General features: G+C 56.2%; 1 protein-coding gene across 1 annotated transcript in view; it reads right to left on the bottom strand.

Annotated features, from left to right (window-relative positions):
• Positions 1–17,204, bottom strand: part of POLE (DNA polymerase epsilon, catalytic subunit) — a 36,231-nt gene that overhangs the window by 18,388 nt on the left and 639 nt on the right. The window contains exons 3-24 of the mRNA XM_034791415.1: positions 16,814–16,894; positions 15,688–15,732; positions 14,345–14,437; positions 13,804–13,958; positions 13,041–13,182; positions 12,570–12,650; positions 12,136–12,243; positions 11,551–11,661; positions 11,232–11,317; positions 10,342–10,461; positions 9,499–9,631; positions 8,592–8,705; positions 7,677–7,889; positions 6,414–6,521; positions 5,875–6,003; positions 5,473–5,575; positions 5,198–5,344; positions 4,209–4,354; positions 2,722–2,870; positions 2,205–2,297; positions 1,816–1,960; positions 623–780 (exon numbers count right to left, since the gene is read on the bottom strand). Coding sequence (XP_034647306.1) covers positions 623–780; positions 1,816–1,960; positions 2,205–2,297; positions 2,722–2,870; positions 4,209–4,354; positions 5,198–5,344; positions 5,473–5,575; positions 5,875–6,003; positions 6,414–6,521; positions 7,677–7,889; positions 8,592–8,705; positions 9,499–9,631; positions 10,342–10,461; positions 11,232–11,317; positions 11,551–11,661; positions 12,136–12,243; positions 12,570–12,650; positions 13,041–13,182; positions 13,804–13,958; positions 14,345–14,437; positions 15,688–15,732; positions 16,814–16,894 — 2,660 coding nt within the window. The remainder of the gene's footprint in view (positions 1–622; positions 781–1,815; positions 1,961–2,204; positions 2,298–2,721; positions 2,871–4,208; positions 4,355–5,197; positions 5,345–5,472; positions 5,576–5,874; positions 6,004–6,413; positions 6,522–7,676; positions 7,890–8,591; positions 8,706–9,498; positions 9,632–10,341; positions 10,462–11,231; positions 11,318–11,550; positions 11,662–12,135; positions 12,244–12,569; positions 12,651–13,040; positions 13,183–13,803; positions 13,959–14,344; positions 14,438–15,687; positions 15,733–16,813; positions 16,895–17,204) is intronic.

The following is a 17,204-nucleotide window of genomic DNA, read 5'->3' as shown; positions in this document are numbered from 1 at the left end:
TCAAACAAGGATCAGATATTCGTATGGCTCTGGAGAACAGCAGAGTTACAGGGAATCGGGAGGGATCTAAGCCAAAGGCTATGAGCCAAGCTCTCGCTGGGAAAGAATATTTCATAACTGCCCATTGGGAGTTTCCTTGCTCTGTCCTCTAAAGGACACTAGACTAGATGGGTCACTTGTCTAAGGCCATCTGGTCATTCCTACACTCCCAGGTTTTCAGTGGATTGCTTGGGCTGCAAGTCAAGGGAGAATCAGGTCCAAAGGTTCTGTTGATGTAACATGGAACCTGCCCAGTTAAAATCTCTGCCAGCAAACGTAAGAGCTAAGGCTCCCCCAGCAATGCTAGGCCCTCTTCTGGCCAACCGGCACGTCTGACACATTCCTGGTAGTGAACCAGAGTTAACAATAGAAGGTACTCCCTAGGCCAGGCTCACCCCACTGTACTGCTGGTGAAGTCAGTTCAGCCTCGTTCACATTGCAGCTGGAATCTGGACTGTTGCATTTCCTGAGTTCTGTGCAGCGCTGAGCAGGTAAGGAAGCAGGGACTGGCTTGCTTCATGCCCCTATCAGAGAGCACAAATAGCCAACCTGCCCACCTCCCTCTGAGCAAAGTGACACTCACCGTTTCTTCAGTTTCTTGCCCTCCTCCTTGGAGGCTGGGAGGATCATGGCCAGGTATGGCCCGTCTACTTCAAAGAAGATGCTGTTCTCTGAGCGGGTAACGTAGGTGAGCGAAGCTGGGTCCACGAGCTCCTGGTACTGATCATTCGTGAAGCCTTCCTGTAAACACGTCGTCATAGGACCACTTCACTGCACTGCTGGCTTGCCAATCCGCGGGGCGAAAGGGGGACATTCCCCCAACACACCCACCTGGAGTGACCCCCAAGGACCCGCTGCTCCCACAAATGAGCAGGGAAGGACAGCAAACACTCTCTGCTCCCTCACCAGGGTAATGGGCATCAGCCTGGCACCCCACAGGACAAGCCAGACTCCCACGGCCCTAGGGTGGAGCATCGACCTGCCAGCCAGCTGAGATGCTGGACTGAGTCTTGCCTCCTGATCTGCACTTCAGCAAGACACAAAATAAAAGCTTTACAAAGCACCTCACTCTGGTACCAGCCAGTGGGGGGCTGGCACGGGGCGGGCTGGACAGACAGGAGCAGGGTGCGCTGGGTTTGGACCAGAGGAGGAGAGGGTGGCGGAGAACTGTCCTGACAGAGGCTTTAGCGAGGCAGTAATGGGGTGTAGGCAGCCGTCAGCCCCGGGCTGTGTCAGAGCGAGGAGCAGAGGTGGGCATGCTGCACTCCAGTCTCTGAAGGTCCCAAGCCAGGCTCTACGCTGGCAACCGGCAGACAGGCGAAGGGCATTGCACGGGTCCCTGGGGTCATGGCGCCATTCAGCCAGCGTGCACAGACTGAAGGGAGCATGTGCACACGCATGCATGCGCTAATCCTGGGCTCCTGCTCTCTATGAGCTGCCATCTGCACCGTGCTGCAGGGTTCTGGGACTCTCTCCCCCACCCTCAAGGTGCCAGGCTTGTGCCAATGATTCCCCCGGTTGGCACTGGGCAAGCAGCAAGTGAGGCTCCAAGGCCCTGTTCATTCGTGGTGAGACAGGACTGGAACAGAAGCTGCCCTCTGGGGTGGCCCGACATCTGTAATTCCCAACGAAGGCAGAGCAGCCTTCACTGGCTCCATGCGTGGGTGAAGGCCAAGATCACTCTCCCCTTTGGGAAAGCAGGTCCGCTGGAGTCCTCCTCTCCTGTCCTTCCCTCTCCATCCCCTCCCAGCTGGTCTACGCCGGGGCTGGATTTACCTTCACCAGGATGTTCAGCATGGCACCGGGATAGGAGATTGTCACCTTGGGCTTCTTCGCATTGGTCGATTTGATGACAAAGTTTTCTGGGAAGCTGTTGGGAAGGACGCACCAGATTCCGTCCGTGTCCAGCTCCAGCGGCCTCCTAGGAAGGGAGAGCACAGCTTGGCAGAGAGAAGGGCAGGGCCTTTCTGCAGAGCACACCCAGTTAACACGGGCAGCTGGATGGAAGAACCTGCAGGTGGCAGAGCCTTTGTATCCCACATCTCGGCCGTGATTCACAAGCCTTCATGCCACTTGTCCCATCAGGGCGGTCCTGCAGCCAAGGCCTCTCCCCAAATCCTCCCACAGGCCCCTGCCCCAGGTCATTAACCCCCTCTGGCACTTACCCAATCTGCTCGATCAGCTCCCTGGCCTGGGTGATGATGTTTGCTCCAGTGAAGCAGACAATCCCGGCCATCTCCATGGAGTACCAGCGGGCCCTGGTGGAGAGAGGGGCCAGGAATGAACAGGAGCTGGCAGCGAGCTCATGCCAACCTTTGGGAAAAGGGCATGGCAAGGAGACCCAGAAGGGAAGGTCGAAGGGCAAGAGTGATGCCCAGTGGTAGGTTGTATCCCCTTCCCCGCCCGGACTTGTCTGGTTAGGCTGTAAATTCTTCGAGGCAGGGACTGTCTATTGCTGGTTGTTCAGGGCCCAGCACAAGGGGTCTTGCTGCCATAACAGCAGCAGTAAGGGGAGTGGTACAGGGATCACTCACAGGCTTGGAAACCAGCGAGAAGCTGGGGAAGGAGGGGGCAGAATCACTAGAGTGACCCCCCCGCCCCCCGCAGCCTCTCCCAGCAGGGGTCTGGCAGGGAGGAGCGTGTGTCTAGCTCCCCTCGGAGAGGGCTGCAGGCAGCACCCACCCTTTGCGCATCACATAGCCGTAGAAGGAGTTGAGGATACACTTATGTGCCAGCTGCAAGGAGTCATACAGGATCTCCATGTTCTTGCAGCGTTTCACTTCAGTGGCGTCTCCCATCTCCGTGGCGGCAGACAGCTTCTTCTTCCACACCTGAGAGAGGAAGAGAGCCACGCACGGGTCAGAACGCTCCCGCCCAGGCACTACAGACATGAGCAGCGTCCAGTTATTCCCCAAGATAACAGCCCCCAGTACGGGATGGGTGCTCTGGGATCAATTGCGTAGACTCTACATCCCTTTCTCCTGGACCTAGGGAACAAGATCGCATGCTAGATGGAGAGGAGCTTTCCTGCTTCCCGCTCAGCCCTGAAGGACGCGCTCCTCACAGACATCACACAACAGCAGCTGAGCTGCCTCCAATCAGCTCTGCCCCCATCTCATTGCACAGATGCCAGCAAACTGCGTAGTGGGAGGAGACGGGATGAAATCCAACAGCAGAGCCACGTGGGTTGGCAGGGCCTTCTAGCCCACCCCTGTGCCTGGGGGCAGGACTGAGGCAATTACTGAAGACAAGCCGCAAAGCACAAGATGGTTTGGGCCTTTGCTGAGCCGTTTTGGAGATGGACTCAAGGGTCTTTCGTATTTTCCTACGTGCATTAGGGACATCAGGTCCCAACCGCCCTCAGCTGGAGGGCCCGACTGGCGTTGGGACAGGATGGGGACACACAAGGGGCTGACAGCTGAGCTGCAGCTCTCTGGGCCCGAAGCGAGGGGCCGCAGAGTCTTAGGAAGCGTACGGCTCAGCAAAGGGAATAAAACCAACCAATGGGCTTTGATTCCCAGTTCCCATCTCTGGGCCATTCCCTTCGCCGAGCACCCACAGCCCAGCCCCCATCTCCACACCCAGCTCACCCCAGTGCCTACAGGAAAATTCCTCTTGCTGGTTTGCTCTGCTGCAGCATTTCCCTGCCTCCAGGGAGGAGGGGAGCCGATCCCTGTCCCCTTTAGAGCAGTCTGTATGCTTAGGGTCCCCCTCTCCCAGCCCGGCTCTAGTCTGCAGTCCTCTCACCTCACGGCTGTCTCGGTTTAAATGTGCTGCCCCAAAGTGAACCCAGGGCAAGGAAACAGGATGCCTGGGTGCAGTGTTGGCTAAATCCCAGATGAACTAAACCTGCAGCCACTCAGCTCACTGGTGTAGCAAGCGACTGGGTCTTGGAGCTGTTCATGCCTCACCGCTGCTGCTTACTGAGTAAGCGGGATCAGTGGGGAGACCCAGGCTTGTCCCCTCGGCCCTCCCGGAACTGCCACATGGAGGGACCTGTCTCTGTTCTAAGCTTGAGTCTGATTCAGCAAGCCGGCCTCAGAGCTCCTGAGCATAGCTGCTCATGCTCGGCCCTGGCGGCTTCTGGAAGCAGAGATCAGCTCTTCCAGGACAAGGGCATTCGTGGCTCCCCCAGTGACACCCGGGGCAGAGGGATCCGACCACCACACCTTGTGCAGGCCCTTGAACTCGTAGCGACGGTCTCTGAAGGCTCGCACGGTGTCCACGTAGAACGAGTTCTCCCGCTGGCAGATGGTGGTGACGCGCTCCTCCACCTTGGTGACATGCAGCTTCTTATAGGCCTTGCGGCAGTAATCTGTGCCGGAGAGACAGCAGAAGCACTTAGCCAGAGACCAGCACGTCCACACGGACGCTCACCCCCACTGGTGGGCACAGGAGGATGGCAGTAGCAACTAAGCTTTGCATGGGGCAGGCCATAACAGCAGGGAGAAACAGCACCTGCCAACACAGGGGTCAGGCTGGGGGCATACAAAAAGAGCGATGGTGCTCTCCTCACGCTCCACCCTCAAGCCCCAGAATAGGGGGATGGGTCTGCTAAACAGTGCCTCACGAGCAGTAAAAACGCTCCCGGGGTTGACATTGCTATTCATCATTAGGTTTCAGAGTTAAAACTCATCTGAGATGAATGGGGTTGTTCATGTCTCAGACTGAATCCAGAGCGCTCTCCACAGACTACAGCACTAAACTTGGAGGGTTTTCTTCACAACCCAAAGGGCTAGAAACTCACTGCCCAGCCCCAATGGGGACCTCAGAAGAGAGCTGGCGTAACAGCCTGCTGAGAGCAGACGTGATCTGTCCTGGCACACAAAGTAACTCCAACTTCAGCAGCTAGGAAGAAGCAGCTGGTTACAAGAACACTCAGCACATGGACAGAGGAGGTGTATGGTGACAGATGGAAGGGAGAAAGCCAGTTGTGCCTGCCTAGCCAACGTCTACATTACAGTGCCATTACAAGCTGGCAGTGGGTTATCCCTTAGAGCCCGCAGAGTGTACCAGCATGGACTAGGCAAACAGGGGGAGCTAATCTGGAGAAATATCTTCAGGGGAAGTGACCCTTCAGCACCCCGATGGAGCAAACTGAATCTCAGGGTGCCATGCACTCAGAGTTCGGTAAATGTCATTTTAAGCTAGTTCTCACCCGCCAGTCGCTTCTTCTCAAACTTGGCCTGTTCCTCACGGGACAGCTCGTGAAAAGCACGGGGCGGGCCGTCCGGGTAGAGCGGGGGCAGCTTCTCTGACTCCAGCTGCTGCTGGATGCGGTGGTACTCGCTGCGGCTCGCGGGCACTGCAAGGGAAGGACAGCCATGAGCACGTCTGAGCAGGAGTCAGGGGAGGACTGTTCCTAGGCCAGGCTCCGGGGTCTCCCTGCAGCATAGCACAGAAAGGAACCTCTGCAAGCAGAGCAACACTCACTGAATTCCCCTCTCCACTGCCAGGTCATCCGGCGCTGGCAATTGGCACCTGGCTTGTTAAAGTCACAGGCAGCGCACGTGGCCTCGTCCACCATCGCTGAGGGCTGGAGAGAGAGAGAGAGAGAGATCAGAGAACCTGGCTCTAACCCTGGCTTGGCCTACAGCCCAGGCCTCTAGCAACTGGGTTCAGAGCTCTGCCTCCTCAGAGGCTTCTCTCCTGACCCGCTGGCAGCCGTATGTATAGCAGGCCCTTCCAAATGCCCGACTGGGCGTCAGTACCCAGCCCTGCTGCCGCACTTCCTCCTGAGCGGGCAGTTAGCTCTCGCTGGCTGGGAAGCAGGCAGGGTCTGAGAGCCCTGTCCCACTGGGATGGGAACCCAGGAGGAGGCTGCCTGCTACCCACCTGCAGCCTGTTTGTAAGGATGATATTGGGGTACATGGCCCCCACGTCCAGATGGTAGATGAGGGGACACTCGATCCGGTTCGGAATGTCCTTCAGGGAGTTCAGCTTGACTTTGATTTCATCACACACCTGCAGTGAGGGGAAGAGGCAGAAACCAGACAGAAGTGAATCAGCAAGTGAGCCGAGCACGCGGCACGGCCTCCCCTCCACAGGGACAGGTATGTCACTCAACCTTCCCGTGAGCACAGAGCGCACGAGGACCCGGAGTAACAGCCAACGGAGCAGTATTCTGATCGTCACCAGCACTGATTCCCATTAGCCTCAGTCACAGGACGCTGTTTCTGATGTTAACTATTTAATACAAGGAATGGGGCCAGGCACAGGTGGGGGGAGGGGGAAGGTGGTGAACTCAGGGCTGAAAAGAACAATAGCTAAAGGGGAGAGGCTATATGATGCTAACACACACGGCTTGTCTCCTACAGGCCCCAAGCTGTGCCACACCCCCACCTAGGCAGGAATCAGGCCTAGGTCCAAGCTACCTCCTGGAAGTTGGTGACTTGATCCAGGGGCAAACCCTCCTCTTCCTCGATGGCATGCCGCAGGGTCTTCTCCACGCGCTGCAGCAGGAAGTCGAAGGCAACAGGGTTCTGGGGGGACATGGGAATGACAGTGTAACTATGAGGCTGTCTCCAGCTCCTCTCACCCAACCTCCCTCCCTGGCCGGGGGGAGGAAAGCAACTACAAACTCCTCCCGAGCTGTCCGTTTCTGTGCCTGCTTTAGATGGGCCTAGGACAATGGAAGGCATCCATGCAACAAGCCGCCACTCTCCACACTAACCTACAGCTTACTCTAGGGTGCGTTTCCCTCCCCTTGGTAAGGGTCTAACTGCACTAAAGGAGATGGGGGCACAGGCAGATTGTGAGCAGTGTAGGTCACCAGCAGACCCTCGGCAGGCACTGTGCATCCTAGACCCCATCCAGCCAGAGCCTCCAGGCAGATCCAGCGTTTCCCTACAGGGCTCTACCACTACCATACAGTCTGGGCAGCACAAAATGGGCATGAAACAGGAGGCTTCCCACAGCCGGAAAGCCACGCTCCCAGGATTATGAGCACACCCGTACACCCCCAGCGTTTCACTTGGGACAAAGCTGACCTAGCTGCCAGCTCCTAGTCCACCCTTGCTGTCCCTAAGACCCAAGGGTCAGCTCTAGCAAGGTCCTCTTATATTCAGCCTATGTGCCGCCCTATCTTCTGCGGCAGGAACGATCGTTGTTGGGCTGGCCTATTCCATAGCACTGGGTCCCTACAGCACGTTACACCAAGCCCCGGCCCCAACGAACATACCGGCTGAAAGCCCAACGAACACACAGTGAGCGGCGGGCACTGCAGGGAGGGACTGAAGGTGGAAAGGGCGGGTGGGCACAGGGAGTGCTGAGGAAAGCAGCACCCAGTTGGGAGGGGGTGAGAGACAAAGCAGGGAGAGAGGGCAGGAGGTCGTGTGTGATCTTGACGGAGAGGAAAGCAGGGCCTTCCCTGCCAGGGCGGCTGACTCCAGGACGCTGGCCAGCACCGAAGTCTCAGATCCTGGCGCTCCTTTGGCTTGGCTGGTTGTTGGTTCCAGCTGGGGAAAGGTTTTTGCCTGTCTGAGCTATGTCTGGATTCAGGAGCCAGAGGATCCCAGCACAACAGAAAACACAGGGGAAAGTAACTACTAATGGGGGGTTGGGGGAGGCAGATGGGCTCTCTACACCCCTCCCCACCCCAGAGATGGGGGGAGGGGAGATCACACCCAGGCTCACACCATTTTAAAGCGGCAGGGGATGTCGCTGCGGAAGACCCCCGACTCTAGTGCCTCCACATGGCCCCCGACGTAGGTCTCCGAGTCTAGCACATGCCCATCCTCAGTGAGTTTGTTGAACTCCTGCTCCTGCTTGTTGGGGAAGATGATGTTGGCGTGATAGGCCTGGACCATGAGCAGCGCCTCGCACAGCGTCCCTGAGCCTTTCCGCAGCACCTGCAGGGAGAGACGTGGGGGCACTCGGCATCAGGACACACGGCCGAGACCGAGCCATGCAGGAACCCGGGGGAGCCAGCCCTGTCACAGCACCATGTGTCAGCGAGACAAGGTGCTTGGCTTGGCAACACCCAGCTTGTGCTAATAGTGGGGAGCAGAGAACCCCCTGCCCTGGAAGGGGATCCCTTAGGGGAGCCTCGCACACTGCACCTATACTAGTGACTGGCAGAGAGCTGCCCTGCAGCTGGGGCTCACGGCAGGCCTACATGGCATGAACTTGCCCATGCCGCATCTCCCAGCACTCCCATCGTCACCAGTATTAGTGCAACAGGGGGAGACTTCCTCAAAACTGCTAGCCCAGACAGCTCCCCCCCAGATCCCCAAGTGACTCTGGCCCAGGAGACTGCCCTCTCCTGGGTAAACGCCCAGCGCCCCGTGTAACACCGGCGGGAGCCTGATCTGCAGACGTCCTGAGCGCTCAGAACTCCAGCTGAAGTCACTGGGAGCTGCCAGTGCTTAGCACCTCTGAGCACTGCAAGAGCCACAGCTCCTGTTGACAGACATGGCCCCCCCCCAAGTCTACTCTCATGCCTCAGCCCCTTGGCAACGGGGACCCTCTGCCAGCACGGCCGCGTTCCACCGACACAGAGCACTCAGCTCCTTTGCCCGGCCCAGCCCAGGCGCTGGCTCCTGCGCACCCACCTCGTCGGGCTCCATGGGGATGATGGTGCACAGGGCGAAGATGAACGGGTGCACGTACTTCATGTACATGTAGTAGGTAGCAACAGCGTCAGACACCGAGTAAGTGGCCAGCGTCTGATGGGAAACAGCAAAGAGCGGGATTAATTCAAGTGGAGCTCAGCAGAGGAGTCTAGCAGAGCAACGCCTGCCCCGGGCCTGTTCCCCGCTGCACACACCACAGCCCGGGGGGACGTGGGCAATGGGCAGTCACAGACAGTAACTGTCTACGAGCTGTATGCTCAGAGGGGACGGGGGGAAAGAGCCACTTGCCACGTAACTGCCCATATGCCCCATAGTGCTGGGAGTGGGGAGCTGCTTCCTGTCCACGTGTACACAGAGCCTTCCCCCCCACTGTAGTGGGAGTGAAGCATTGCACAGCACTTCTACGGCCCAAGTGCTTCACCCGCTGTAGATGAGTGACTGGTCCCGTTAGTGAAATCAACATAACAGGACCAGGAGGGATCATAGAATCATAGAATCTCAGGGCTGGAAGGGACCTCAGGAGGTCATCTAGTCTATCCCCCTGCTCAGAGTAGGGCCAATCCCCAGACAGATTTTTGCCCCAGATCCCTAAATGGCTCCCTCAAGGATTGAACTCACAACCCTGGGTTTAGCAGGCCAATGATCAAACCACTGAGCTATCCCCCGGGCAGGCTCTGCTGATTACATGGGAACCCCATCCAAGGCTGCCAGAGACAGAGGAGGCCAAAGTGACTCTCCAGCTTCCTTCCATGCCCACTGCATTAGCCGAAGGCATTTATGCCCACCCAGAACTAGCCCAAACAATCAGTGATGCCGACTAGTGCCCCTGGCTTCCCGGGGCCTGTCTCCTGACCACTGGGTCCAGAGGCTGCAGAGCGGAGAGTACCTGAGGCTCTTCTGTAGCCATCCGGCACATCTCTTCGGGGTCCAGCTCCACCGGGTCGTAACCCAGCTTCGCTTTGGCTGCTGCTTTCAGGTTGTGGCTTCCCACGGGGAGGTAACTGTCTCTCTTCACCCACCTGGGGAGAGGAACCAGAGTGAGCCACCCTACCCCAGGAAACCCTGAACCACACTGGCAGCACCTTGATTACTCAGACAAGTGGGGGGAGAGGGCATGGCCTTCGTCCAAGGTACCGGGAGCCAACCCTAGAGCGGGGAGGGGCTGGGCATCTGTGCCAGTGCCCTCAATCCTGCTCATCTGCATCCTCTGCAACCCTTAAACCCAGTCCCAGCGCCAGCACTCCTCAGCCCTCCTACTTTAAATCACTGAGTGCAGGGGACGTGACCCTGGGACTGCCGGCAGGAGGAGGGTGATTATCCGGACTGTGGATCCCCGTCCCATAGGAACAGGACCGACTAAAACACTCGTTCTCCTCTGCCTCTCCTGGGTCCCCGAGCTCAGACTGCAGGCTGGAATGTCATCACCTGCCCGCTAGGCAATGGGCTGAGACCAACCCCTCGGACTCGTCAGCCAAGCCAAAGCGCTAGCAGACATCTGCCGGGTCCAGGCCTTAGCTTGCTGCACTACCCAGACCCTAGCGTACCCAGAGCTGGACACGGACTGACCCACCAATGCAACGAGGCACTATGCATGAAGCCAGTGAGCAACATCTCCTGAGGGGCAGCTCACTGGCCAGTGTCCACAGTCCTCCGGGAACAGGCACTTTACAAACCCAGAGCCACGAGGGGGAGAGCCACGGGTGCCCAGAAGGGAGGCAGCAGCTGGTACCTTAGACAGTCCATGTGGATGCACTGGGAGGCTTTGTACTCCCCTTGGCTGTCCTTTTGGAATCCAATCTCTTGGTACATATTCAGTCCATGCACTGCGGCTCTGGTTTCCACAAAGGGCCTGGGGAGGGAGGCGGAGCATAGTACAGAGGGGACACAAACACAGGCACCTTCACCCCTCCTCCCTTGGAGAAGTGCTTTCAAACCTGGCTTCCTTTACAGCCCATGTAAGCCATAGCTCCTTCCGGCCCCCTTCCCTTCCCTTCCTGGCTACCATACAGAGTTTGGACCCAAAGAGTCCCCTCGGCACAGTGTTACACAGAGGATGGGCACAGCTACTCAGTGACCTTCTGTATCTGGACGCAGGACTCAATGCTCGGCCAACCCAAGCTGCATAGAGCCCCCCACTGCTCTGCTCTCCCCAGGTCTCTCTGCAGTTTTCTTCGTCTCCTCTCTGTTCACTGCCCCACCAGTTTTGGGAGCAGCAGCATGTAAACATGGTGGTATTTACACCAGAGACAAGACGCGGCTGTGCAGATGGCAGAGCAGGGCTTGGAAAGCTAGAAGTAACTAGATTGGAACATCCAGGGTCACTGCTTCAAAGCCAAGAGCTGCTTCCCCACCCTGAGAGACGCAGCTCTGCACCCCACCTCCCCCACATCGCAGGGCTCTGTAGTCTGGGACCCATTGGCTTTGATCAGTCCCACAGCCCAGAGAAAGAGCTCTTAAGAGAGGGTGTTCCAGACAGAGTGGCTGAATACTCCACATGGATCAGAACAGCCTTGCACAGCCACCTTGTGCTTCCCTGGAAATGAAGGAGGGACACATGGTCTAGTGCCTGCTCCTGCCCCCAGCTGACTTTTGCCCTATGGTTTCCACTTCCATCCTTACCAGTCAAAGAAGTCCCCATTGTAAGTGACCATGATGGTGGGTTTGGTCTCCTGGACATGTTCAAACCACCTCTGGATTAAATGGGCCTGGATTTAAGAGAAAGGTGAGATGTGGATATAACGTAACCTACCCTCTGCTCTCCTTCTCGCGGAACCTGATCTGCTCTAGTGTGACTAAACACAGGAAACAAAACCTGTTCACGTGTTGTGACCGACACTACGATCACACTGTAATCCCCAAAGGAAGCAGCCAACTCTCTCTGGCCTGCCTAGACCTGGGTGGCAATTTGAATCTCGTCTTCCAAACCAAACCTACTCACCTCATCCGGCTCGTTAAAGACGCAAAAGGGACCCTCGTACTCCGGCTTGGGAGTAAACTCAAAATCTTCAATATCCTCAGAGACGATCTCCCTGTTTGTGACCAGGTAGCCCTAGGAGGCAGCAAAGGAGAAGGGTTAGTGAACGCGTGCACCGCAGGTGCAGGGTACTTGCGGAGAGCTCCACAGAGCCAGCTTGGCCAGTCCTTGGGGCTGAAGATGCTGGTGGTGCATCAGCCAGTGCAAGGACCTGTGTCTATCACCAGGCTTGAGGGACTGGGAGGAAACAATGCTGGAGAGTCCTGGATTTTCCCCACTCTCTCCCAGGTATTGCTGCTTATCCAAAGAGGGGGGCCCCCTAGCCCCAGATGGGAGGAGTGCAAGGTTTTGTAAGAGAAGACTGAAAGGAAAGCCCTTGGGAACCCTGCAGTCTCTGGTGTAGATATTAGTTTCACTCCCTGAGCCATTCCATAGACACTAAGCAACATGCAATGAGAGAAAAAGGAGTTGGCTGAAGTCACGGGTGGGCTCGGAGCCGGGCTCTGCTGCTGGAATGTGTGGAGGCAGCAGCCCTGGCTGGACAGTTACCTGGCCATCAATCATGTAGGAGATCATCATGATCTGGTCTGTCTCTGCATCAGGGAACTTCAGGGGGAGCTTGGTGGTTTCAATGTCAAAGGCCAGCACAACAGGATCCTGAAAAAGACCCAACACGTCAAGATCAGCAGGGGAGCCTGGATCCAAACAACGTGATTCCAGGCTAGTGCGGGCAGAGACAATGTGCTAACCGAGTGAAGTGAGGCAGAAACACTGCTTGATCACATCACCTCCTAATCAACCCAAGCTGCTGCCTCGAGCCCATCCTCTAACCTTGCACCATGATCCCTTTGGAGCCTGTGGTACAAGACCAGCTAAGTTTGGGAAAACCTCACCCCATTTCACTGGTGGAAGCCAACTTCAAGCAGAGAATAACCAGCCACGCAGGAGAGGCACAGACTTCCGCCCCCAACTGGAGCACTCACCGGTCGCTCCACCAGGTCGTCTCGGCGGGTGATTTCCGGAGGGTAGATGCTGCCCCGATAGCGGACATTGTACCAATGAGCCTGTCGCAGCAGGAGAGAATCAGAGGAGCTGCATTAACACGGCGTCTCCCAATACCATGTGCTGGGTGTTGAGCTGACACCTAATACATGCCATCTGAAAGAAGGGCAGCATGGGCTAAGGGCCAGAGCAGGGGGCTGGGCGGTAAGGATCCCAGTTCTGTCACGGGATCAAGTTGTGGCCTTGGGCAAGCCACTTGGCTGCTGTGCCTCAGTTTCCAGAGCTGAGAAACAGGGCTAACAGTAATTGCCTACATCACAAAGGCTGACTCATTGCCATGGAGACCCTTGGATGGATGAGAGACAAAGAATTTTCATCACCTCTGCTCCTCAAGGGCACAGTGCTAGAACAAACATTCTACCCCCTCCTGGCACGCTGGCTTCTTCACTCACCACATGAATCTTCAGGTCGATGGACAGGCGGATGTGGTACGGCACGTCGTACTCCCGCATGTCAACTATGTTGTCCATCTGGTTGACAGTCTTCTTTGAGGGCCCCTCATCATCCATGGTCAGGCTGCCACCGATCAGAGCACTGCAAGGCACAGGGGAGAGGGATGGTTTAAATAATCAGTCTATGCACAGGTCTCAGACTCAGGGGGAATGAAGATAAGAAACAACACTGCAGCAGCAGCTCTAGTCAGTGTGACCTGAACAGGACAGTAGCACCAGCAGATGCTAGGGCAGTCACCAGAAGGAACTCTTCCCTATTAATCCGGCAGCCAGCTTCAGAAAAGGAAAAGAACAGTTACTTACCCTAGGGTTACAATGGTTCTTTGTGGTGTTCTGTCTGTGTGGATCCCACTCAAGGTGCACATGCACCTCATGTGCGAGAGATTTGCATGTATGAGGCTCACGCTCACCTCGAGTGGGATCCATGGACAAAGGAGAACTGGGACATTTGCTGTGGTCACCAGGGCAAGCATCAGCTCAGGGAGTTCCCTCCCTATCCAGAGGAGCTGACTTCAGGACCTGTCAACTTAACACCGAGCAAAGGAAACAGCTAGAGTTAACCCTTTCAGTGCTGGTTAGAGAAGAGGTAGGTCTGGGTCACATGGGAAACACCTCGCTAAGCACAGTGCAAGAACATAAGGGAATCCTGCTGGGCCCTGGGACCAGCCCCTCCAGGTGTATTGCCAAAGAGGAGAACATGTACCTGGACAGCATGGACGTGTAGGTGTCGCTCGCCTGGTCCCGCTCCCTGTTCTTCTTCACAGCAGGAGAGATTTCCCGCCGCACCTTCACCAGGTCATCCACAGTGTTGAAAGATAGCTTGATGTAGTTCCGCTTCAGGCCCACCAGGTGATTTGGCTACAAAGGGACAGACCGGCCAATGAGGAAACGACAGTGAGAATGGGGGGCTAGAGTCTGTACAAGCGAGAGGCGGTTGAGAAAGGAGATGGACCAAGAAAGACAGCCGGAGTTGGGGAGATGGGGGTGAGAAGAGACCACAGAACAAGGGGCTGAGGGGTGTGGATGGGGAGAAAGGTAGGGAAGAGAAAGTGCCTGTCAAGAGTCAACATTATTTCCCCTGATCAATGTCCAGGCCCTCTGCCTGGTATGCGCACAATACAGACCTAGGAGAACAGAGCCATACAGACCAGCCTGCATCCCCTCTCCCCAGACTTGTACGCCCCTCTCCCATTACAGCTGTGCAACCGACCAGCAACAGGACCGGGGGCAGAGTAGCTACTCACCAAGTCCAAATCCTCTTTGGGAACCGTTTCCAGCTTGGCGATTTTCCCCTGGTACTTCTTGGAGAGGAAGGAGGACACTTCCCGCTCGCAGCCCTGCACAGAGACTAGAGCTTCAAGAGGGCAGCCTAGGGTGACCAGATGTCCCAATTTCATAGGGACAGTCCTGATATTTGGAGCTTTTTCTTACATAGGTGCCTATTACCTCCCCCGCCCCCGTCCTGATTTCTGGTCACCCTAGGGCAGCCAAAGCCCTGCCCATCAAAGCAGAGCAGATTTACAGATACTGTCTCACTTAGGGCTGTGTCCTGCACCTCTAGATGGGCAGGGGCTTTAAAAGAGGCCTGAGTGGAAACCAATCTCTTCCACCCTGGGAGAGGAGTTTGGTTTTGTTATAAACAAGGTTCCTAAAAGGTAAAATCCCAGAACTGTCAGCCAGGCCCTCAATTTTGCAGCTAACCAGGTGGGGGGCAGAGTGACAGGACAGTAAACCCTCAGCTCCCTACTGGGCCGTGAACAGGAATGAAAGGTGCACTTAGTCACAGGACTGTGTGCCGAAGCCAAACAGGGCTGCTGATTAGGAGCTGAAGGGCTCGCTGAGCAAGAGCGCCAGGTGGCTGGTACTTTGAGGGGCAGCTCATTCAGAAACACAAGCAAATATCCTCCGAAACACATCAGAAAGATTATGTACATTTGGTATAGCTGCTTGCCATCTCCTTTCGGGTCGACAGCTGACAGCCAGCCTCGGTGAGGCGTCAGACATCAGCACTGCAAGTAGCGCTGAAGTCAATATTTTATCATTTGGATGGATAATAGTAATATTCATTTTAAAACGTTTTTTCAGTTTGTTCCTATTTATATTTTCACAGTTGCAGGAAAGTAGGCAAAGGTGACGAGCCGATTATTTCATGACAGGAGATGTTGAAATTCAAGAAGTTCATATAACGGTTAAAAGAGAAATTGTCAACATCCCATGTCAAAATATACAAAGTAAACATCCTTAAATCAAACTCCAATGATTTTTCTAGCAGCAGTTTTCTTATTTGGTCGATCTGTAAATGTAGATTGTTAGCCATGGAAACGTGTTTTCGTTGGTTTGTGGGTGTTCAGCAAAAATCAGCATTTCCCGATAAAAATCTGATCCTTCCAAGCCCAACTATAACCCTGGATTACTGTCTCAGCGGCCAGGACCCCCCTCTCCCCCCAAACCCCCTCAGGCTGTTATTGTGCTCCTGCCCCAGCCCCACACCTGCCTAACTCACATCCCTGGTTCATGCCCACGCCTGCCTCCACACTCTACCCCAAGCCCTGTGTGCCAGCCCCACAGCCACGGAGTCCATACCCACCTTCCGGGTTGCAATATAGAAGTAGGGTTTATAGGGCAGGGCCACCTGGAAAAGAGCAGAGACAGTCAGCATGGCACATGCCTGGGTAGGAGGGGAGAGGCATGTAGTTCAGCATATTCCCCACTATGGGTTAGTGTGTGAGTCCCACCCAGACCTGCATAAACCCACTCTGGTGTCTCTCTCTCTCTCTCTCTCGTGCACAAACAATAATCTAACACACACCTTCCCACGTACCCTTCAGCTTGGTCCTGACACACAAACACACCCTCCCCACTCCCCTCTGGCTCTCAAGCAGAGTCCAGCAGGGGCCCTTCCCACCCCAGCCTGTGCAGACAGAATTCCATGGCGGAGTAAGCTTCCCCCCTTAAAATCTAATCAAGAAGGAATTGAAGCAACTGGACGCCTAGGAAAAGCAGAACTTTGGGGCAAGAACATAGAAGAGACTATAGTAACACCCACCCATGCAGCAGGGAGGCACCACAGGATGAGGCCAGCACTGACCTCCTGCTACCATGGCAATCACTGGCCATTGTGAGCAAACCTCGTGCAGGCATCCTCACCTGCCTCTGACTGAGGCATCGGATACATAACAATACAGGCAAATGTTACGCATGGGGCCCAATCCCACCTCCAGCCAACCACCCCTACCTACACTTGGCAGCACAGACGTGAGGCTGGACTGGTGATCAGACTGTTTCTTTAGGTGTATGCGGTGTTGGTCCCAGGATGTTACAAAGACAAGGGTGAGATAATCTCTTTGGACAGTTGGCCCAATAACAGATATTACCTTGCCCAGTTTGTCTTTCTGTTTCCTTAGTGTTCCTCATAATGCCCTTTTAGGGATTAAAGGAGAACCAGCAAAGAGTCAACTGAACTGCAAGGCAATCTGTGGGGTCTGTACCCCTTAATGCAGTCACCCAACTCCCTTCTGCACCCTCTTTGTCAATGGGACTTGTGCCCAAAGGAGGAGCTGCCCTTTGGTGTTAATTCTCCAGCGTCAGTCAGGAGGCGGTTTCCAGTGCACAGCTCTGCAAAGTCTTCCCCCAAACCATCCAGCCAGACTCCTCTGCACCCTCCAAGGGCAGCTGCTCCTCCGTCCTCTGCGCCTAAGGTTAAAGGGACTCACCTTAAACCTGCTCCCATCCTCCTGGATGAAGTAATAATCCACGCAGCTGACCAAGCGTTTGTCATCGTCCAAAATCTCTGTCTGCCAGAGGGGAAAGCAGCACATCACAGACCCCTCCCTAGGGCACAGAGCCCGAGACCCCCGCCCCCCTCCACTCAGCCTCCCGCCTGACACCCCCCACTCCGCACCCCCCCAGCATCACAGACCCCTCCCTAGGGCACAGAGCCCGAGACCCCCGTCCTCCTCCACTCAGCCTCCAGCCCGACACCCCCCCCCCCCCCCCCCCCCCGCCCCCCCCCCCCCCCCCCCCCCCCCCCCCCCCCCCCCCCCCCCCCCCCCCCCCCCCCCCCCCCCCCCCCCCCCCCCCCCCCCCCCCCCCCCCCCCCCCCCC

Source organism: Trachemys scripta, chromosome 15 (assembly GCF_013100865.1).
Source record: "Trachemys scripta elegans isolate TJP31775 chromosome 15, CAS_Tse_1.0, whole genome shotgun sequence".
Lineage (NCBI taxonomy): Eukaryota > Metazoa > Chordata > Testudines > Emydidae > Trachemys > Trachemys scripta.
This window is presented reverse-complemented; position numbering and strand designations above follow the sequence as displayed.